Here is a 23085-nt window from a genome sequence, read left to right on the forward strand (position 1 = left end):
GCTGAATAAATAATCTGTGGCTTGTTACTATGATTTATTGACTAAACTTGTTTTTATTGTATTTTACTTCTTTAGTTCAACAAGTTTCAGGTCAGAGGAGCCTTTTAATGTCAGCCAGTGGTGTAGTCCAGGTATACGCAGGTATACAGAGTATACCCACTTCTTTTACTGTCAGCATAGAATATACCCACTTCTAAACTTCCAAGCTCCCTGTGATGCTGCTTTTGCACTGACAAACGTTCCTACACATGTAGCAACGTCCCCCAGCAGCTCAGATAAGGTTAGATGCTGCACTGGTGCAGTTAGCCATCAGCTGCGTTAACTTTACCTTAAACATAGACATAATAAAGATATATGTCTATAAGTCTATGAGCCTGCCTCTCGCCAGTCTGTGAGCCAGTATCGGTTTAGTCATTTCATAACTCTTCCTGAAACCGAAGAGCATAAATGATGTGACAATGAGCAGATATACTGGTGGAATTTTGGGGTGAACTAAATAGAGTAGTCTTAAATGTTACTTTTATGAAACAGCTTTTTTTCGCTACTTTCTTCTGTTTTATAAAAAAAAAAAAAGGGCGAAAAATTGAGAATATACCCACTTTACTCCAGTTTAAACCAGTACACCACTAATGTCAGTGATGTTAGAAACACCAAACATAGAAATAGGGATGGAAGTGTTCATGTCAGATTTCTCAGCAGCCTTACATGGATTTATTTACATGCACGTTTTCCTGCTGCTGTAAACGGGTTCGTTTCAGCGTTTACCTGCAGACGAGCTGCAGTTTGTCCAACAAACACCTGCTCTGCTTTATTCTTCATGTTTCTACAAACATACAGGGACCTGCTTTGTGGTTTCTAAGCAAGTTAAGAAGAAGGATTATCTGGATTCGAGTCCCAGTTGAGGACCTCCATGGTCTCGTTTCCAGCAGCGGTGACGGCTCGGGGCACACCTCCACACGCGAGGCATCCACCTGTCACGACCCGGCTCGTCCTCGGCTGTAGGAACGCAACCGTCCTGCCCTCGTCGGTGGAAACTGGGCCAACGTCCAGGTCATGGTGCATTCATGACCTCCTGCAGTCTGTCCTGGTGGTCATGAGGTGAACAGGGGTCTGCCAGGTATCCTCACCACTCTGTAGGTGTTGAGTCCCGGAGAGTCGAACCCTGGTGACACGCCTTTCTGGTTGAACCTGTAAAAGTTAAAGAGCTGTTTGTCCTGTGCCTCCAGGGAGGCTGAGGCACTGTGGATCTTCATCCTGCAGGGGTATGGGCTCTGAAACACCACCCTGAACACCCTGTCCTGAATGTAGTCCAGCTGAATAGTTTGGTACTTGGACGCCACGTTCGTGTCCACCTGCGGTCCAAACTGTTTCATGACCAGAACCCCGTCTGAATCGGCCTGAATCTCGTAGAAAGTCATGTTCCTGTAGGTGTAAAAGCCTGCATAGGGCGCGGGGTCTGGCGGCGGTCTGCTGGGCTGTCCCGCCTCCCTGAAAGCGTTCTCCAGCGCAGGAATGAGGTAGCCGTACGCCTGGCTCACCAAGTCCTTCCCCTTGGGCCGAGCCCCGGCCATCAAGATCACCAGGCCCAGCTTGAGTCGTGGCACCAAGGAGAGGGTGGCTGCGAACCCGTCCAGGTCGCCATCTTTCTTCACCACGTCGTAGCCGAGCTGCTCGTTGATCTCCCACGGAGTCCCCGTGGAGCTGGCAAAGTAGCCACTGTGGCACTTCACAACGGGGGTCAGCATGGTCTTCAGGGTGTCCTGCTGGAGCAGGTTGACGCTGTATGTTCCCAGAAGAGCCATCATGAGTCTGGCCATGTCGGCCGCCGACGAGTACATCTGACCCGCCGGCCGGTACCAGCCCAGGTCGTACACGGGCGCCGGCTTGCCGTTGCGGTACACGCCCACGGCCATCTGCTTCCTGACGGCTGCAGTGTAGTTAAACCCGGTGTTCTTCATCCTGAGAGGATCCAAAATGTTGTCAGAAACCCACGTCTCAAAGTCTGAAGCCGCCACCTTCTGGGCCAAGATGTGGGCGAGCAAGGAGAAAGCCACGTTGCTGTAATGGCACCTGAGGAGGGGGAAAGTGAAACGTGGTGCATTAAAGAGCTGCAAGAACTGCGACTCGTTGGGAAACAAATGAAGAAAAACACGTTCATTCGCCTTCATCTGTGGTTTATTTTAAAATAAAATTCTTTGTAATTTACAAAAAGTTATTTTTAGAAAAATTCTCCACTTTTTTTTATTTGGTCTTTCATGAAAGTGCAACAAAAAAAGTAAAATATTTAGGATTTTTACAGTTTTCCATGTGAATTAGTGCAGTGCAGAAGGAGTCCACCAGGGGGCAGAAGACGCATATCGAACTCTGTTCAACACGATTGAGAGTTTTTACCGTAAAGTGATGCCTCAGAAACGGTGTATCCGATCCGTCACATTGGGCTTTATGAGGCTACAAACTTTCGCTTCCTGAGATTTTATTATGATCTATTTGTGTACAGAACAGCAGAAAACAACACAAACAGGACTTTTATCGGCAATCAAATGTTCCTAAGAGTCCGGAGTGTTTAGAAATACTAAAATGCTCGTGAACTCCAGAATCTGGAAAAAGTGCATAACTTGAGGGGCCCATGGAACTGAAACTACATCAGACCAGCTAATTTTCAAACCCAGGCAGTACCCTCAGAGCCCACACTGAACCCTCATGGGCCCCACGTGGACATGCTGGCTGGGAACGGCCCTCAGTCAGCGACTGTCCGTGTGACGTTGGGATTTAACCAAAATCAGAATACAGAAACCGAATCGTACCTGGTGCCTGGATCCGCCACCAGCACATCGTCCCGTAACAGATTCAGGGCTGCCTGTGTGTTTCCGTCCCACAGCAGATTACTGGAGCGCAGCCTTCTGGGTAGTCCTGCAGGAGAAATGACCCTGGTCAGTTAAACTGGGAAGCACTGGTTGCTCGGACTGGACAGGAAAAGCTCCTGGCAATGCACGTCTAACTGCTCACAGGGCCGTTGCTAGCCTTTATGGTTTCCTAATCACACCTGACCTGTGGTTCCCCCCAATTAAAGTCTTATCTGTTTTTTCTGCATAAATTGAATGAAAAACTACCAAAGCTTAAAAGAATTTTAAGGATTTGAATCCTTTAAATGGTTGTTTGGTTGCTTGATGTGACTGTTGGAGGAAAAAATCCAATTAAGTCACATTAAATCCAGTTTTAATTGTCATCTAACATCCCATTCTGCTTTTAGATGAACAGGTTATATTTTACTATTCATTGCTAAATCAGCCCATTATAGATTCATGCATTAAATGTAATAAGTAAAAATTTGCCCAAACTGACAGAAATATTCATAATGATGCACAACGTTTAATGTTCTCACAAGTGTTAGAAATACTAGATGTCTGATACTACAACATTTAATATGTAATACCACGTTTATTAAGGGCCAGTATCATTGATAACAATACTTTTTAAAACAATAATGCAAAGAGATTAATCTGTGGGATTAATACACGATAAACAGAATTATTACTGCAGCACAAATGAAAATTTGGTTTCGTCCGATGGGAAAAGGCTCATTTTGGGCATGTCGATAAAACAAATCCATGAAAACCAAGTTATCCTCCTTCTTTATGACGTTTCAGGCTGTTTTCACGCCATACATTTAGAAGTTTTATCATCGGGTGTCAGAAAACCCATTAATCTGGTTGTTGTTGTAAAAATCTGAGATTAGGATTATCTATGAGAGAACCTGATTTTTGGCATGTCGGTGTCTCTTGTCACATCAGAATCCTGCAAAACCACCTTTTTCCTCCTGATTCATGTTAATTCTGATGCTTTTCAGCTTTGCATTGAAGACATGATGCTGTCACGGCTGTATTGATCCATATTGATCCCAACATATTCACCAGAAGTGCTAATCCGACCAAACCAAACTTTATTTATATTGCTCTTTTCAGACAAGTTGACTGTGAGCATGTTGAACGGAAGAAGCCTGGAATAGATCCCTGTGGTACCCCACAGGTCATGTTAGTGTGTTCTGGTGTGGCATTCCCAGTAGACATAGAATCCAGTCCAGATTACCGGAACAGTTCTCTGAACAAGCGTCAGTAAAGGTGTTGTAACCCAGATTAAGGTTAGCAAGACCTAATTCGGACCAGTTGAGTTTCTAGGCTCAATAGCAGGGGTTGAAAATGAGTAATAAAATAAAAACTGTCAGCAAATGCAAAAGGAACTGGAATCAAACGGTACTTTTAACAACTGTAGTTGGGTTTAATGGCAATGACAAAGTTCAACCAAGATAATAATGAACAGGTTGATACGGTATAGTTTAGACCTGCAGTTCCAACCTTGTGTCATTGGAACTGAGAGGAGAAAAACAAAATGAGTTATGAAAACTTCAGTACATGTTCAAAATGTCCATAGTTGTCTTTGAGGTATAAAACTGGAACTCCTGGTATTTGTCCGTTTTAAGTTTTTTTAGTCGCCCCTGCAGGTTTAGGACGTATCCTCAGAGTTCAGGTGGAGTCCTTCAGTTAGTCTATCCAAGTTTCAGTCAGTCAAAATGTCAAGTCAGAGTCAGTGGTTGGTTGTGAAATCTGTCCTAGCACCAGGTGGACAAGAACACGAAGACTCTGGAAGAAGGGATGCAGTTGCTGCTACTCTTCTACGTAGTGGCTCAAGGGCGGCTCGCCAAACCCCTCGTCAGGGACAGTTCCAGTTCAAGCGACTTTTGGGTTCACCAAAAACCGAGCCAAGACGCTGCCAAACGCTGGCTGCTCCTGGCGCTCCTGTATTCATATCGTCCTTCTTACTTCATAAGGTCTGCTCTCACTAGACGAATCACTCGTTTTGGCTCGATTACCTTCTCAACCCCACAGCACTAGTCGTCTGATCTCCGTTTCCTTCTCAGGAAGGATGCTGTTTCCAGAGGGTGGGACTTAAACCTTTTCCTCCAATCAAAACTCCAGATTGATCAACGCAGCCAATAAGAAAACTCTTTAGGTGTAATTTCTTCAACCATTCCCAAACATGAAAACTTTTGTGACAAAAAGAAAGAAAAATGAAAATATAATAAAAAATAAGGTTTTTCTCTACTGAGTTACGCAGTTTCTGAACTGATGCTCCTGTTTGGGACGTAGCTGTCTGTCTCACGGAGACACCATCAGCGGACCGTATCAGTCACTCAACACAAACCCAGTTGGGTTTATTTCAGTGACAGATTTACAGATTAAACTCTGCTGATCGCCGTGACCCGTCTTACGGATCATGGTATCACCGCTGAGGCCTTCCTCATTCAGAACCAGACTTTCTTCTTCTTCCTCTGTTAACGGCAGACATGGACGATACGCTGAATGTGCTTCATCAAGACTCGATCGCCACGTTTGGGTTTGACTCCGTGTCTTTTCTGGTGACGTAGACGAGAAACGCTGGAGCACATCTTGTTGCCATGGCGTCTGATTTCATATGATCTGTTTAAACTACCTATGTCTTTGGTAACATGCGAGTCTGTATGCGTTAGTGTGTTTTCTAATGTCGTGTTTGGTTCAGCCGTCCACATCTTCAGGTCCGCCTTCTTGTAGCGGGTTGGAGCCTGTTTTAATCCCTGCTGTGACAGGCTAAACACGGTGGTGGAAACATTCCTGAGAGATTTGAACAAGCAGGAGTGTGAAGAACACACAAAGCGTTGATCAGAGTCGCACAACGACATGCGATTCGTGTCAAGCAGCCGCTACAGAACCCGAGCTAACCCGGTCTGAAGCACGGAGCTGAGATGTAATCACACTGTTTCCAGTAAGGAGCTAATCAGCTTTCTGCTCTGGGAGGAAACGGGGGGATTACCAGAGAAGCAAAACATCCATCTGCTCTCTGCTTCACTCAGACAGGAAATCGGTCACATTTCACACTTCCAGCATCCTGCGGGGATGCGATTAAAACCCCCTTCATCGCCATGGGAACTAGCAGGACCTTCATGATTCAGGCAGAGTCACATGAAAGTTTCCACACAGACCAGCGACGTGAGGCTGTGGCAGCCAGAGTTTCTGTCCCACAGTGACGAGACGACGCTGCTTCACCTGTCACCATTTGGTTTGGATCCTGAGCTTCTCCCGCCATGTTGCTACGCTACATGCTAACATTGCTACTTCCTGCTAACTTGTTCTGGACTGGAGCATCTCATGCTGACCTTCTACAGGGGGTCTCATGATGAGAAGGGGTCCAACCCAGTACTAGAAGGTGGACCTGTCCGTGTATTTCAGGTAGAAGTAAACCAGGTGATCGTTTTGAGGTGTGATTAAACAAGTTGTACGTGTCGATGCTGTAATAAGAGTTCGTTACCAGACAGCTGGCTGGCGAGCCGACGCAGAGTGAGTCCCGGTAAGCGGCTGCTGGGGGTCCGGCCCGAAGACAACGCTGGCCTCTCACTCTTCCCCAGAGGGTTTTTGATGGTAAAGTTGTCCAAATACTTCTCCAGAGGGTCATCCAGAGAGTTCACGGCGCCGTCCTCCCACAGTTTGTACAGCATCAGCGTAGGGAAGATCTTGGAAAGACTCGCAATCCTGAAAAGGCAGAAGTTGTTTTAGAAGCGTGTCCTGCTTTGACTCGTGCTGGTTGCACACCTGGTTCCGCCTTACCTGTACACCGTGTACTCATCAGGTGCAGTCGAGAGGGGGTCGCTTATGTTCTTCTTGCCAAAGTGCGCGTTCCACAGAACAGAGTCGTTTAAAACGGCGATGGCGGATATAGCGGGCAGCGTGGTGGTGTGGGTGCTCGACCTCAGCAGGACATCGACCTTTTGCAAGGCCACCCTCAGGGAGGATATGGGATGTTTGAGGGGGACGGGCTCAGGGAGGCGAGGGCACATCTGCTCTGCTTCCTTTACAAGCGCTAACAAGAGAGGAGACGAGAAGGGATCGGGTGAAACATGTGGACACATCTGGCTGCCCGGGTCTCTACAGACGTATGAAGACCTCCTTTGTCGGAGGGGGGGATGTGCTGATGTGGGCGGAGCTAGGATGCTGCTGTGCCTCATCGTTACCTGAAGGCTCATCTGAGGAATGAGTCAGTAAGAAGTGAACATGAGGAAGTGGGCCACGTTTGGGCCGAACAGTTTTTGCATTGTTGACCCCCGGCTTTCATCAGCGGATGGAAATGATGCGTTCTGGATGAGTCCCGGCGAAGAATAGTCTCAGTTTCTGTCGTTTCTTCTCAAATCAGGATGAATCATGAAACATCCAGATGACAGAAACATAACGCCTCTACTTTTCTGTGTGGACATGGCCTGGATTTACCAATCACACAGGCTCTGTAGAGGCTACACACAACCACTGGGATTTGTGATACACTCACACAAACACACACACACAGGGTTGGTTCACCCTCCATCCATCCATCCATCCATCCATCCATCATCCATCCATCCATCATATCATCCATCCATCCATCATATCATCCATCATCCATCCATCCATCCATCATATCATCCATCCATCATATCATCCATCCATCCTATCATCCATCCAACTATCATATCATCCATCCATCCATCCATCCATCCATCCATCCAACCATCATATCATCCATCCAACCATCATATCATCCATCCATCCATCATATCATCCATCATCCATCCATCCATCCATCATATCATCCATCCATCATATCATCCATCCATCCATCCATCCATCCATCCATCCATCCATCCAACCATCATATCATCCATCCATCCATCCATCCATCATATCATCCATCCAACCATCATATCATCCATCCATCCATCCATCCATCCATCCTATCATCCATCCAACTATCATATCATCCATCCATCCATCCATCCATCCAACCATCATATCATCCATCCATCCATCCATCCATCATATCATCCATCCAACCATCATATCATCCATCCATCCATCCATCCATCATATCATCCATCCAACCATCATATCATCCATCCATCCATCCATCCATCCATCCATCATATCATCCATCCAACCATCATATCATCCATCCATCCATCCAACCATCATATCATCCATCCATCCATCATATCATCCATAATCTATCCATCATATCCATCCATCCATCCATCCAACCATCATATCATCCATCCATCCATCATATCATCCATAATCTATCCATCATATCATCCATCCATCCATCCATCCAACCATCATATCATCCATCCATCCATCCAACCATCATATCATCCATCCATCCATCCACATCACACCGTTATCAGATGGTGTTTATGTGGGTTATTTGTATTATTGGGCTTTAAATAAATGAATCCAGTGGTTCCCAAACGTTTAGTGCAGGGTTTCCTTTTCATATCAATGACAATAAAGTCCCCCCAATAACTAGTTAACTAGTTAACTATTTCAATCAGGAATCTCTGCAAACTTTTTCGGATGAGCCGAGTTTTCTGAGACGGTGCTGATTTAGTTGGTTAAATTCCAAACTTACAGGCTTTTCACTGTGTTCAGGGTTCAGAGTGGTGCTGGAACTTGTTTGGTATCAGATAATATTTACACACAGCACACTGTGGTCTCTTAATTACCCACCATTGATTATTACTATTAGTAGATTTAGTCAAGCTCAGGGAAAATTATATTCCTTTATACATTTTCTTCTCTTTTTTTCAAATTATTTTACTTTAAATCTCTCTTGTTAATTCATCGTTTCACATCAGTACTTTCACAAGTTATCCGGTGCCAAAACTTAGCCTTACTGCGCTGCCCCTGTGATAACTCTGGGCCCCTCCTGGGGGGCCCGCCCCTCAGTTTGGGAACCACTGTAGTAAACAAACATCAACATGCTGTTGAAATAAACAAACAGGAGTTTTCTGTCCCTCTTGCTGCTAATCCCTCTGCTATTTCCATCTTTGTGTAATCCTCCTGTAAATAAGCAGTTACAGCAGCGGCGCTGAGGGAGGAAAGGTAGTCACCGGTCAGAGGGCATGTGCATCTTGAAGAAGTCTCTGTATGACGGGAGTCGAGGGAAGTTTACCTGCTTTCAGCTTTGTCTTCTTGTACTGCCATATGAAGCAGCAGGTCATGACCACAGAGAGCAGGAGGAAGACAACCATACCCAGCGAGGTCCATTTCACCTTCATCTTGCTCGGCAAGATCTGGAGAAAAGGACGTTTGTCATCTTATCATGACTTCTCTTCTGTCGTTGCTCTTTTTTAGCGGAGAAGTTTCTTCCCAAACATCACCATGGTTGCTTATCTTACCAGATGAGTGAAGAGAAGCCTCTCAGATGCTACTCGTTGTGATGTATTGATCCAGTTTCAGGGTCTCTGATGTCTGCAGGTTGCTTGAAGTCAGCTCTGCTGCTTCTGAGCAGTCAGCTGCCACAAGCTGCAGGAAGTTAATCCTGTCTGCCTCCAGATAGCGCCACCGCCGTGGCGTCATAATCCGCTGGCTGAAGGAAAGCCGAGGAGCAGGCAGAGGAGCTGTCCGCGCCAGTGGCTCCGATCCCCCAGGGGAACTTAGCTCAGGATTACCACACACATGTGGTAAAGTACATGTGTGCACATTAAAATAACTTGTTACAAGTTGCTGTTTATAATGTGGAAAACTGGATTTATCCCTTCCTGGATGAAAAGTTTGATGGTTTTATCTGATTCTCTAAATTAAATACAGTAACGAAAAATATAAAACCAAAAACTTTTTAATGCATTTTTATATAAAAAAATCCAAAAGACAGTAGAAAAAAAATTATATAACTACTGACATGGAGATAATTGTCACATTTTGTGAAAAATAAATCAAGCATCCTTTTTCAGTAATGCTTTCACAGACTGGCTGCTGATTGGCTGATTGGATGTTTGTGTTGCTGATCAGTTGATAAAATGTCACAAGAAACCAAAAGAAAAATTTCTGGAAATATTCATTTGTTGACATTTTAGTTGGTTATAAATATAAAATGCTGTTTTATGTTCTTATATTTATTATGAAAACTAAATAATATCTTTGCAATTAATAAATGAATTAACTTAATACATTTTTAAAAAAATATTTTCATGAATTTTATTTGGTCAGTTTCAAACTTTATTATCATAAATGAAAAAGTATGACAGAAAGTTGCTTTAAAATGTTCAGTTTTATTCATTTTTTAATTTATTCACCATTATTACTTCATTGTAAATACATTTTTAAATACAGTTACAGTAAATAAATACAGTTATTTTTGAGTAATTGCGTGATAGAAGAGGTTAAGTTTGACCATGTGTTGACTGAAAACATTCACATGCACCTTTTACATGTTCACAGGATTAAAATTGATTTCTGAACCCTGAATATGATCATAAGACTGAATGATAAAGTGGAATAAATAATCAATAATAATAATGGTAAAAATTACACCTCAGATCTCTGCTGCCCCCCAGTGGTACAGATCTGTCTGCCATGCATCATAAATCAGGTATCATATTTATTATTTATTTGACAAACTCATCTTATTATTTTGTCTTTATTAACAGGATCACGTGTTTACAAATATTTCCAGCTATACGTCCAGCTGGACTCGCAGCAGCCTGACCAGCACTTATCAACCATGTCCTGATGTTGTTCCACGTCGCTTTGGAGAGAAGTGTCAAATGACTGTAGGATGGAATAGAATAGAATATGATGAAATAGAACAGACTGGTTTATGTGATATTTAGACACACAGCGCCCTCTTGTGACAGCATGAAGCTGAATTTTCATCTGAATGAAGATTTATTTATTTACCTAGAATAATAAGATCTAAATTTGTTTTTATTTTTCTACTTTTTCAGTTTTCTGGTTTGGAACGAACGAGTTCTGAAAGCTGCGACGCTTCCTGTGTTTTCATTCATATTTTAACCTCCCAAAGACATTCATAATGACTCATAGCATCAACATATCACCTACTCATGTAGGTTATACTGGCGATGATACAGGTGCTATTGGTCATGCTGGTGATACTGGTGATGATACTGGTGATACCAGTGATACTGGTGATACGGGTGATACTGGTGATACCAGTGCTACTGGTGATACCAGTGATACTGGTGATACTGGTGATACTGGTGATACCAGTGCTACTGGTGATACTGGTGATACCAGTGATACTGGTGATACTGGCGATGATACTGGTGATACCAGTGCTACTGGTGATACTGGCGATGATACTGGTGATACCAGTGATACTGGTGATACGGGTGATACTGGTGATACCAGTGCTACTGGTGATACTGGTGATACCAGTGCTACTGGTGATACTGGTGATACTGTGATACCAGTGCTACTGGTGATACTGGTGATACCAGTGCTACTGGTGATACTGGTGATACCAGTGCTACTGGTGATACTGGCGATGATACTGGTGATACTGGTGATACCAGTGCTACTGGTGATACTGGCGATGATACTGGTGATACCAGTGATACTGGTGATACGGGTGATACTGGTGATACCAGTGATACTGGCGATGATACTGGTGATACTGGTGATACCAGTGATACTGGTGATACCAGTGCTACTGGTGATACTGGTGATACCAGTGATACTGGTGATACCAGTGCTACTGGTGATACTGGCGATGATACTGGTGATACCAGTGATACTGGTGATACTGGTGATATCAGTGCTACTGGTGATACTGGTGATACTGGCCGTCCGGTCTGGAGAGACCTTTTTTTCCTGTGATTGTCAGAATAAACTGAGGTTGTTCTCTGAGTGTGTCGCCATGAGTGTGTGCGGCGTCATGGCGACTTCCTACCAGCACATAAACACACGTTACGTAAGTCTGTTACGTAAAATCCAGATGGATTCTTGCTTTAACGATGACAGACGACGGCGAAGCAAAAACAGGAGCAAGACTCCTCAATGTTTGTTGTGTTTTATTTTATTTACAGTTTTCTTCTAATGAATCCTCATGGAGGATGATGATGATGATGACGATGATGATGAAGGCCCTTGCAGAGTGGGTTAATCAACTTTTTTTTTTTTGTTTTAATTGAATTGTTGCGTTACACCTGGCCGATGCGGCTGTCCAGCAGTCGTCATGGTAACGCCGCCCTGCTCGTCCAGTGGGAGCTGAAAGCCCAGCAGGGAAAGCCGCCGCAGAGGCACCAGCTCTACTGCTGAATCTATGACCTACAAGTCAGGACAGATTACGTCTGATTGGATCACTGATGGCGCGTCTGACCTACAATCTGCCGCTTTCTCGTTGCCGTCTCCCTGGGCAAAGGTTTCCATGGGAACAAGCCCTGGGCTCCTCTAATCTGTTGTTTTGCAACCCTCACTCATCTGGAGGCAGGCTGGATTCCTTTTTGTCAAGCCCATATTCTTCTGCTCTATTTCCTCACAGAGCCTCTCTCTCTTTCATCCTTGCTCTAATGTCAGTGTTGCTTCCTCGCTCCTCATCCTCCTCATCCTCCTCGGCCTTTCCTCCAGTTTTATGTAATGAAACAACGTTGTCGTTGGGCTTTCATATGTAAGCTGCAGAGAGGGATCTGATGTCTGCGAGCAGGTTTTGCTTGTAAAACGGACTGGGATCCCAGGGACGTCGGCTGGTCTGATAAATCCACGTCGACAGCTCGTCTCTTTACTTCCACTGTACTGTCGTGTAAAATGGTTGAATTTGCAGCAAAGTGAGTCTGAAACAGGATAAAAGCTGGACAGGATGTCTAGTTTCTGAAAATCTTCGGCCTTTTGTCTTTTTCAGTCGATTATTGAACCAACCAAGTTAAATTCCCACAAACATTTAGTAAGATGAGAGTCGATATCGGACCAATACTAAGTAAATAAATACATTGACACTGATACCAATACTTTACCTTCATGCAAAGCAATCTGTAGATAACTGCTTTGAATTTTCAGTGCAGGAACGAAAATAGTTCTCCTGCCATGAAAACTGTAACACAACCTGATCTTGGGCATCTTGGTTCTTCATCACAGCAGCGAACCAGGTCCACTAAAAAACTTCTTAATTTTCCTCATTTATGAAGTTTGTCAGTTTTTATGAAAGCATGGAAGTCATCACTGTAGTAACAAGTGGTATCGAGCAGTGGTGCCTTGTGGGGTACCTTCCCATTCTGCTGCTGGGTGTTATTACTAAAAAATTTTCCTGCTTCTTTTTCCACATCGAAAAGTTTTTCTCATTCTGTGGCTGCATTTTTACTTTGTTATTCTCCATTAATTCAAATAAACAAATTTAAGGTTTAAATTTAAAAACACAAATTTAAGCTGCAAGGGAGATTTTTGTGCATATTTTTGGCTCTCTCAACACTTGTTATGATGAGTCTCCATGGCAATGAAAGACTTGTTTACAATCAACTAATTAACCTCTCCCAAATCAGGATTATCAGCGAAACAACACATCAAATCCCGATGGAGTTGAAAAGAAAGAGAAGAGGATGCAGAGCGGGAGTGAGACAGAGGAGAAAGTTTTTTCACTTAAATTTTATTGTAACGTTTTGCACATTTTACAACACCAAAACAAAACAAAACAAACAAAAGAAAAAGTTACAAATCAGTGTTGGTTGACATAATATACATTGTCCACTTTTCCCATCGATCTTCATATTCATGTTGTTGAAGTCTCAAGATATATGTAAGTCTCTCCATGTTGTGAATTTCTTCTACAATGTCTCTCCAATTTTTTACTGTTGGGGGCTCTTCTTTGCACCATTTCCTTGTGATAGCTTTTTTAGATGCTGCTAGCAATATTTTTATCAAATATTTGTCTTTACATGGTATTTGTTTTCCTGATAAATATCCAAAATACAGAGTTGAATATGACATGGGTAATTTGTATCCAAGTATTTTTCCCAACTCCTCCCAAATATTATTCCAGAACTGTGTTATTTTTGTGCACTGCCAAAAAATATGTGCATGTTCCACATCCTGTTCGCCACACAACCTCCAGCAAGGCTGATGTGTCGATAATGAAGCCTTTTTGATCTTTGGTGTAATGAAAAATCGTACAATATTTTTCCAACAAAATATTTTCCAATTTCTGGAACTAGTTGTAGTCAGTTGAGTTTCACATAAATCATACCATACTTCATCACTCATTTCTACCGATAATTCTTTTTCCCATTTATCTCTTATATAAAGAGTTGAGTTCTTCCTATTGGAAACCAATGCCTGATACAATTTGGATAACACCTTTTCCCCTTTGTTCTTATATCCATTATCGAGGATTTCCGTAAGTTTATTTGTTTCACCCGGGAGGTCCGGTTTAATTACCTTCTGATAGAAATCTCTAACCTGAAGGTACATGTAGAAGTCTTTGTGATCTAAGTTGTAGTTCTCTTGTAAATTCTGAAAACTTAAAATTTGACCTTTTTTAACAAAAGCGTTAAAGTGATGGAGATTTAAACCATTTCTCCCGACCGTTGTCATGGGTAATGTGAGATCACTAGCTAACAAAACGGACGAGCTCGAGATGCTAACAAGGTCTCAGAAAGAATACAGAGAGTGCAGTATTATGTGTTTCACCGAGACATGGCTGCATGAACACATCCCTGACTGTAATGTTTCTGTACCGGGCTTTAAAACGGTCCGTGCAGACAGCAGTAGACAACACAGCGGAAAGCTAAAGTGTGGTGGAATTGCAGTGCTGGTTAACCAGCGTTGGTGTCATCCTGGACATGTTACTGTCAAGGAGAAGATATGCACAAGGGACATGGAACTGTTAGCTGTGAGCTTCGGCCCATATTATTTACCCAGAGAGTTTACCTGTGTTATTCTGGTAGCGGTTTATATAATACCTGGTACCGCACCAGACACAGCCTGTGATGTCATCAGCTCCGTCGTTGCTCGGCTACAAACACAGCATCCAAACTCATTCATGGCGATCTCCGGAGACTTCAACAACGTCTCCCTCTCTGCAACTCTTCCAACATTCCAGCAGTTTGCCAGCTGCTCCACCAGAGGAAATAAGATGTTGGACTTATTTTATGCAAATATGAATAATGGATGCAGTTGTTCTGCCCTGCCTCCTTTAGGAAGATCTGACCATAATCTGGTTCTTCTCACCTCCACCTACAAGCCCATCGTTCAGCAGCAACCAGTCATCACAAAGACTATCAAAATCTGGTCTGCTGAAGCTAAAGATGCTCTTAGAGGAGGCTTTGAGGCTACAGACTGGAACGTCCTCTGTGAACCTCATGGAGACGACATCAACGCCATGACTGAGTGTGTGACAGATTACATAAACTTCTGTGTGGACAGCATCGTCCCAACAAGAACAGTGAGGTGCTTCCCCAATAACAAACCCTGGATCACCAGTGACCTGAAAAAGCTGCTGAACATCAAAAAGAAAGCCTTCAGGGATGGAGACAGGGAGTTATTGAGGGCAACACAAAACAACTTAAAACCCAAACTAAGAAGTGCAAGGAGAACTACAGGAAGAAGTTAGAAAGTCAGCTCCAGCAGAATAACCTGAGGGATGTGTGGTCTGGAATGAAGAAGATCACCGGCTTCAAGTTAAAGGGGGACCAGCCTGATGGAGGTCTGGACAGAGCTAATGAGCTGAACATATTCTTCAACAGGTTCAGTTCACCCCCTACCTCCAGCCCAACAGACCACACACCCTCCATAAGCCCACTGCTTTCCTGTCACGCCTCCAGTCTGTCACCCTGCAGCTCAGTCATGGACCAGAACACAGCTTCATCTCCCTCCACATCAGGACATCCTGAGACCTCCACCTTGTTTGTCTCCTGCAATCAGGTTAAGAAGCAACTTGAGAAACTGAACCAGAACAAGGCTGCAGGTCCAGATGGTGTCAGTCCCAGAGTTCTCAAGACCTGCTCAGAACAACTATGTCCGATTCTCCAGCACCTTTTCAATACCAGTCTGAGACAAAATAGAGTCCCAGTGCTGTGGAAAACCTCCTGCCTTGTTCCAGTGCCTAAAAAAACACAACCAGCTGAACCAAGTGACTACAGACCAGTTGCCCTGACATCTCACATCATGAAAGTCCTGGAGAGACTCTTACTGGCTCACCTCAACAAGCAAGTAAACACCTTTCAGGACCCATTCCAGTTTGCATATGGTAATGGACTTGGGGTTGAAGATGCCATCATATACCTGCTCCAGAGAGCACACTCTCATCTGGACCATTCAGGCAGCACTCTGAGGGTCATGTTCTTTCATTTCTCAGTGCTTTTAATACCATTCAGCCTGCTTTGTTATGTGAGAAGCTCCATAAATTCCAGGTGGATACCTCCACAACCACCTGGATCTATGACTACCTCACAAACAGACCCCAGTTTGTGAGACTGAAAGGTTGTGTGTCTGAGATGGAGGTCAGCAGCACTGGTGCACCACAAGGAACTGTACTCTGGCCATTCCTCTTCACTCTGTACATCTCAGACTTCCAGTACAACTCTGAGTCCTGTCATCTGCAGAAATACTCTGATGACTCTGCAGTTGTGGGGTGTATCAGGGATGGACAAGAAGCAGAGTACAGAGAACTGGTCAGTCAGTTTGTTAAATGGTGCGGTGACAATCATCTCATATTAAATAGCAGCAAAACAAAAGAGATGATTGTTGACTTCAGGAGGAAGAAGAATGAACAAAGCGCTGTTTCCATCCTGGGAGAGGAGGTGGAGGTGGTGGAGGAATACAAGTATCTTGGAGTTCAGCTGGACAACAAACTGGACTGGAAATGCAACACTGACTACATCTACAAGAAAGGTCAGAGCAGACTGTACTTCTTAAGGAAGCTGAGATGGTTTAACGTCTGCACCAAGATGTTGCATATCTTCTATAAGTCTGTTGTGGAGAGTGCAGTCAGCTTTGCAGCATCTGCTGGGGTAGTAGCATCAGAACCAGAGACTTGAAGAGAATCAACAAACTGATCCAGAAAGCTGCTTCTGTGCTTGGAGTAACTCTGGAGCTGATTGTCCAAAGAAGAATGCTGCACAAGCTGATGAAGATGATTAAGCATCATCAGGTCCATCATCTGGTCCATCAGGTCCATCATCTGGTCCATCATCTGGTCCATTAGGTCCATCATCTGGTCCATCATCTGGTCCATCAGGTCCATCATCTGGTCCATCATCTGGTCCATCAGGTCCATCATCTGGTCCATCAGGTCCATCAGGTCCATCATCTGGTCCATCAGGTCCATCATCTGGTCCATCAGGTCCATCATCTGGTCCATCAGGTCCATCATCTGGTCCATCATCTGGTCCATCAGGTCCATCATTTGGTCCATCAGGTCCATCATCTGGTCCATCAGGTCCATCAGGTTCATCATCAGGTCTATTATCAGGTCCATCATTTGGTCCATCAGGTCCATCATCTGGTCCATCAGGTCCATCATCTGGTCCATCAGGTCCATCATCTGGTCCATCATCTGGTCCATCATCTGGTCCATCATCTGGTCCATCAGGTCCATCAGGTCCATCATCAGGTTCATCATCAGGTCTATTATCAGGTCCATCATTTGGTCCATCAGGTCCATCATCTGGTCCATCAGGTCCATCATCTGGTCCATCATCTGGTCCATCAGGTCCATCAGGTCCATCATCAGGTTCATCATCAGGTCTATTATCAGGTCCATCATTTGGTCCATCAGGTCCATCATCTGGTCCATCAGGTCCATCATCTGGTCCATCACAAAGTTCATCATCAGGTCTATTATCGGATCCAGTATCAGGACCATAATCAGGTCCATCAGATCCAGATGTTTACAGAGGATGTGACTCCAGGTGAGCTCTTGTAGATTTTAAGTTATATAATTGGTCATCCGTAGATTATCCTGTTAGCATGCTACATGCTAACAGCAGGTTAATCTAATGCAGCACAGTTTGCTTGTGGGAGGGTGGTGGGGTGTGTTTTGTGTGTGTGTGTGTGTGTGTGTGTGTGTGGTGGTGGTGGGCGGGGGGGGGGGGGGGGGGGGGGTGATCAACAGGTTAACACCTGAAACGGGATAAAAATGGGAAAAATGGGGAAATAGTAAAAGAAAAGTTTGGAATAAAAACTAATAATTTAAAAATGAAATGAATAATTTATAACACGAGTAAACAGAAGCAGAAAAGTTTCTATCCAAAGTCAATGTTTCGCGCACGGTGCCACCTGGTAAAAGTACCTAAAGAAAAGTTGTTAAACTGGTTAACTTGAAATGAACAAATTAAACTACTTTTCTGGATGAAATTTCGTGACGTCAGCACGCGGACCCGCACGTTCCCGCACGTTGAAGGTTTGCGGAACCTGAATAAAAGTAAAAACATTCCAGAGAAAAAAGCCTGAAAAACTCTTAAATCAGGATCAGACCCACGCAGGTTCACCAAGTGACCTGCAGCGTGATCTGCACGCGCTTTTCCCACACCGGGGTCTGGTCACAGGCGCGTGAGGGGGGGGGGGGACGGGACTTGTCTCTTTCTGCGTCTCATCCCCCCCCCCCTCCATTTGGTTTCGCCCAAACTGGCCCGAGCTGCAGCTCCACAACCATTCTCCCTCCGCCGCTGATCGGGGTGAGGATGAGGAGGATGAGGATGATGCGCGGCTCTCCATGAACCCACAGTCCGCTGCGCGAGACGCCTTTTCACGCTCACATGTCTGGAATCCCTCTGATTATGGATATTCTCTGTTTGCTGTGGATGCTGCCGTTGGTGTGGGCCGCTGAAGGTAAGAGGACTCCGCGGATCCGGATCCGAACGGGTCAGTCTCGTGGGTCCGCGCAGTGGCGCGCGCAGCGGAAACAACAGCCAAAAAAAAAAAAAAAAAAAGAAAAAATTCTGGACCGATTTTATGTTATGAGCAGATTTTTATTCAAGATTTAGAAATGAGAAAATGTTTATAACACTTTCACACTTTCAAATGAACTTTACAGATTATTATTAATATTAATATAAATTTATGGTTACTATCATTATTAATATTTAATTATTATTATTATATTTTAATATATAATCGTTATTATTAATATTTTCTTCTTTTTCTTAATCTTATTATGTACCACCAGTCAGTCTGGTTAAATGAAATCAGTCCAGGCTGTACAGAGAGAATTTATTTATTTTCTCTTCATCCACAAAGAAAAAAAACTTTAATTTTTTTTTTTTTTTATATTTGAACGAATATTTTTGTGTTTTTTGGATTAAATGAGTCAGAAATGTTCAGATGATTCCTGCTGCAGACATGTGATCTGATCAGGGATCCAAAATGTTCCAAACTGATGCAAATCATCTGGACCCCCGTCCCACACACACACACACACACACACACACACACACACACACACACACACACACGCTGACGTTCGGACGCTGTTCGGTTGCATCCTGCCGAGCTGCTCGGAGTCGTGGTGCATCTGCACCGATGCTTCCTGGAACACGCATGCTGGGTTAACTGGTGCTGCTGGTGTGTGTGTGTGTGTGTGTGTGTGTGTGGTGGACTGGTGAGCTGTCCAGTCCAGACTCTGCTCTCTGCTGATGGACCTGACTGAAGGTAAAACTGGACAGGTGTGGTTTAACCTGGCGAGGAGCCGACCGGGGTCAGCTTTCTGAACCTTCACCTGGACGACAGAACAGACCAGATCCACAGTGGACCATTACTGGCTTTACTCCCATTCTGACCAGTTTAAACCAGACAGTGACATGTAGCTGATGTCATCAGACACAGTCCTGTACACTGTAAAAAAGAAAAAGTTGGGTGAACTTAAAATTTCAAGGCAACAAACTGCGCTAAAATTTTAAGTTGAACAGCTAAACTAGATATTTGAAGTTTTGCTTTTGAGTTTGCTCAACTCTAAATTACAATTTTTTACATTGTAAGTTCCACTAAATTCTAATTTTATATTGTAATAACTTTTCATCTTTACTTCTGGTAACTGTTCCACAAGTTGTACTAATTTAAAAATCTACATAGTTATAACTTATAATCCTTACTTGCGCTAACTCTTTAATAAGTTGTAATAATGTATCATTTTACACTGTAATAACTCAAATTCTTTTGCAAAATCCACTTGAATTTGATTAAGTTAGTATAGCAGAATAATTTAAGAGTAATTTAAAAATGCACACTGCTAATGTAACATAATTTAATTTCAATAACTTCTAATCAAATGCATAAATAATTACAGATGCAACATACATCCTCAAAACCTTAGTTTTATTTAAACTAGCAGCATTGAATCAAATAAAAAGACAAATAAAAAAAAAAACAGCTTATGCTTTTATAAATTTAATGACAATGCAAAGACTAGACTAGTCCCTTGAGCTGAAGACTACACATTCAGTGTTTTTATTTTTAATACATTTTGCTGCAGTAAACATTAATTAATAAAACATTTATTATTTAAGGTTATCAACCTATATCTATACCTAAACCCAACACCTACATCAGTTTAGGTTAAGAAAGTCAGCAGTCAGTATAAAACACGGCAGTCCATGAAATGCATTTCAATGTTTTTAAACAGGACAATATATCCAGGCCTGGCAGCCCACAGTGGGTCATAGTAGAAATATTTACACCTTTTTTTTAATCAAAAGCAATGTAGTAAATTCAGGGCTGGCCTATATTATGACCAAGATGATATTCTAAATAGGTAAATTGGCCTTTCCTACCATTACACTATAATAATTTGATCAACTCTGACATGGCTTACATCTTATCATTTTAATATGTAAATAGTAGTAGCATGAAGTATTTTATTGAACTCGGTATGATGTAAATGTTACAATAAAACAGTGTTACACAAACTGCTCCATGTTGTCCTGATACTTAGTACATAAAATATCAGCTAATGTGTTAGCATTAATACCCTAATGGCTACTCCTTTAGCTGCAGCAAGTAGGCGAGCATGAATTAACTGAATACTAACCAGCAGAAGCTAACATGTCTTGTCCTGCTTGAACGGTACTAACCAGCAGAAGCTAACATGTCGTGTCCTGTTTGAACGGTACTAACCAGTAGAAGCTAACATGTCGTGTCCTGTTTGAACGGTACTAACCAGTAGAAGCTAACATGTCTTGTCCTGTTTGAACGGTACTAACCAGCAGAAGCTAACATGTCGTGTCCTGTTTGAACGGTACTAACCAGTAGAAGCTAACATGTCTTGTCCTGTTTGAACGGTACTAACCAGCAGAAGCTAACATGTCTTGTCCTGTTTGAACGGTGCTAACCAGCAGAAGCTAACATGTCTTGTCCTGCTTGAACGGTACTAACCAGTAGAAGCTAACATGTCTTATCCTGTTTGAACGGTACTAACCAGCAGAAGCTAACATGTCTTGTCCTGTTTGAACGGTACTAACCAGTAGAAGCTAACATGTCTTGTCCTGTTTGAACGGTACTAACCAGCAGAAGCTAACATGTCTTGTCCTGCTTGAACGGTACTAACCAGCAGAAGCTAACATGTCGTGTTCTGTTAGAACGGTACTAACCAGCAGAAGCTAACATGTCTTGTCCTGTTTGAACGGTACTAACCAGTAGAATCTAATATGTCTTGTCCTGCTTGAACGGTACTAACCAGCAGAAGCTAACATGTCGTGTCCTGTTTGAACGGTACTAACCAGCAGAAGTTAACATGTCTTGTCCTGCTTGAATGGTACTAACCAGCAGAAGCTAACATGTCGTGTTCTGTTTGAACGGTACTAACCAGCAGAAGCTAACATGTCTTGTCCTGTTTGAACGGTACTAACCAGCAGAAGCTAACATGTCTTGTCCTGTTTGAACGGTACTAACCAGCAGAAGCTAACATGTCGTGTCCTGCTTGAACGGTACTAACCAGCAGAAGCTAACATGTCGTGTCCTGTTTGAACGGTACTAACCAGTAGAAGCTAACATGTCTTGTCCTGTTTGAACGGTACTAACCAGCAGAAGCTAACACGTCGTGTCCTGTTTGAACGGTACTAACCAGCAGAAGCTAACATGTCGTGTCCTGTTTGAACGGTACTAACCAGCAGAAGCTAACATGTCGTGTCCTGTTTGAACGGTACTAACCAGCAGAAGCTAACACGTCGTGTCCTGTTTGAACGGTACTAACCAGCAGAAGCTAACACGTCGTGTCCTGTTTGAACGGTACTAACCAGCAGAAGCTAACATGTCGTGTCCTGTTTGAACGGTACTAACCAGCAGAAGCTAACACGTCGTGTCCTGTTTGAACGGTACTAACCAGCAGAAGCTAACATGTCGTGTCCTGTTTGAACGGTACTAACCAGCAGAAGCTAACACGTCGTGTCCTGTTTGAACGGTACTAACCAGCAGAAGCTAACATGTCGTGTCCTGTTTGAACGGTACTAACCAGCAGAAGCTAACATGTCGTGTCCTGTTTGAACGGTACTAACCAGCAGAAGCTAACATGTCGTGTCCTGTTTGAACGGTACTAACCAGTAGAAATGAAGTCTCCTGTTCCCTGAACCAGTCTGTCACAACCTGACCCCCATGAATCCTGGAGGAAGATGGAAAAACCTGCTCATTCAGGATGTTCTTGTAGTCTGCTGATCCTGGACCCAGAACTGAAACTAAACCTAAACGTCGACCTGAACCTAGACCAGATAACCTACAGCAACCCCAGATCACAGACTTCCCCCACAGTCTGGTCCAGTAACACGAGACATGATGTCTTCATCACTTCATCTGTCTCTCTTCTCCTGATGCTCCATCACTCTGGAACAGGGTCCATGTGGACTCGTCAGACCACGTGACGAGTCTGGAACAGGGTCCATGTGGACTCGTCAGACCACGTGACGAGTCTGGAACAGGGTACATGTGGACTCGTCAGACCACATGACGAGTCTGGAACAGGATCCTACTGGAACAGGGTCCATGTGGACTTGTCAGACCACATGACGAGTCTGGAACAGGGTCCATGTGGACGCGTCAGACCACACGACGAGTCTGGAACAGGGTCCCTGTGGACTCGTCAGACCACATGACGAGTCTGGAACAGGGTCCTACTGGAACAGGGTCCATGTGGACTCGTCAGACCACGTGACGAGTCTGGAACAGGGTCCTACTGGAACAGGGTCCATGTGGACGCGTCAGACCACACGACGAGTCTGGAACAGGGTCCATGTGGACTCGTCAGACCACATGACGAGTCTGGAACAGGGTCCTACTGGAACAGGGTCCATGTGGACTCGTCAGACCACGTGACGAG

At 43.7% G+C, this 23085-nt stretch overlaps 2 protein-coding genes across 3 annotated transcripts in view; one reads left to right on the plus strand and one right to left on the minus strand.

The window, feature by feature from the left end:
• Nucleotides 1-1091: 1091 nt before the first annotated feature.
• On the minus strand, nucleotides 1092-9115 carry LOC306755306 (putative beta-lactamase-like 1; the record flags this gene model as incomplete). The annotated part of the gene is made up of 5 exons (XM_079239639.1): nucleotides 1092-2070; nucleotides 2805-2910; nucleotides 6340-6560; nucleotides 6636-6888; nucleotides 9010-9115. The coding sequence occupies 5 exons, from the start codon at nucleotides 9113-9115 to the stop codon at nucleotides 1092-1094; spliced, it is 1665 nt and encodes a 554-aa protein (XP_079095765.1).
• A 9426-nt stretch (nucleotides 9116-18541) lies between these two features.
• The window catches only part of LOC306755305 (ephrin type-B receptor 2-like), a gene marked incomplete at both ends in the record, with an annotated part of 83007 nt that continues 78463 nt past the window's right edge, over nucleotides 18542-23085 (plus strand). Inside the window, one exon of one of the 2 annotated variants that reach the window (XM_079239637.1) lies at nucleotides 18542-18614. In XM_079239637.1, the coding sequence (XP_079095763.1) occupies nucleotides 18542-18614 (73 nt within the window). The remainder of the gene's footprint in view (nucleotides 18615-23085) is intronic. The other variant, XM_079239638.1, reaches the window with a different exon arrangement.

Source organism: Telmatherina bonti, assembly GCF_933228915.1.
Source record: "Telmatherina bonti genome assembly, chromosome: 4".
Lineage (NCBI taxonomy): Eukaryota > Metazoa > Chordata > Actinopteri > Atheriniformes > Telmatherinidae > Telmatherina > Telmatherina bonti.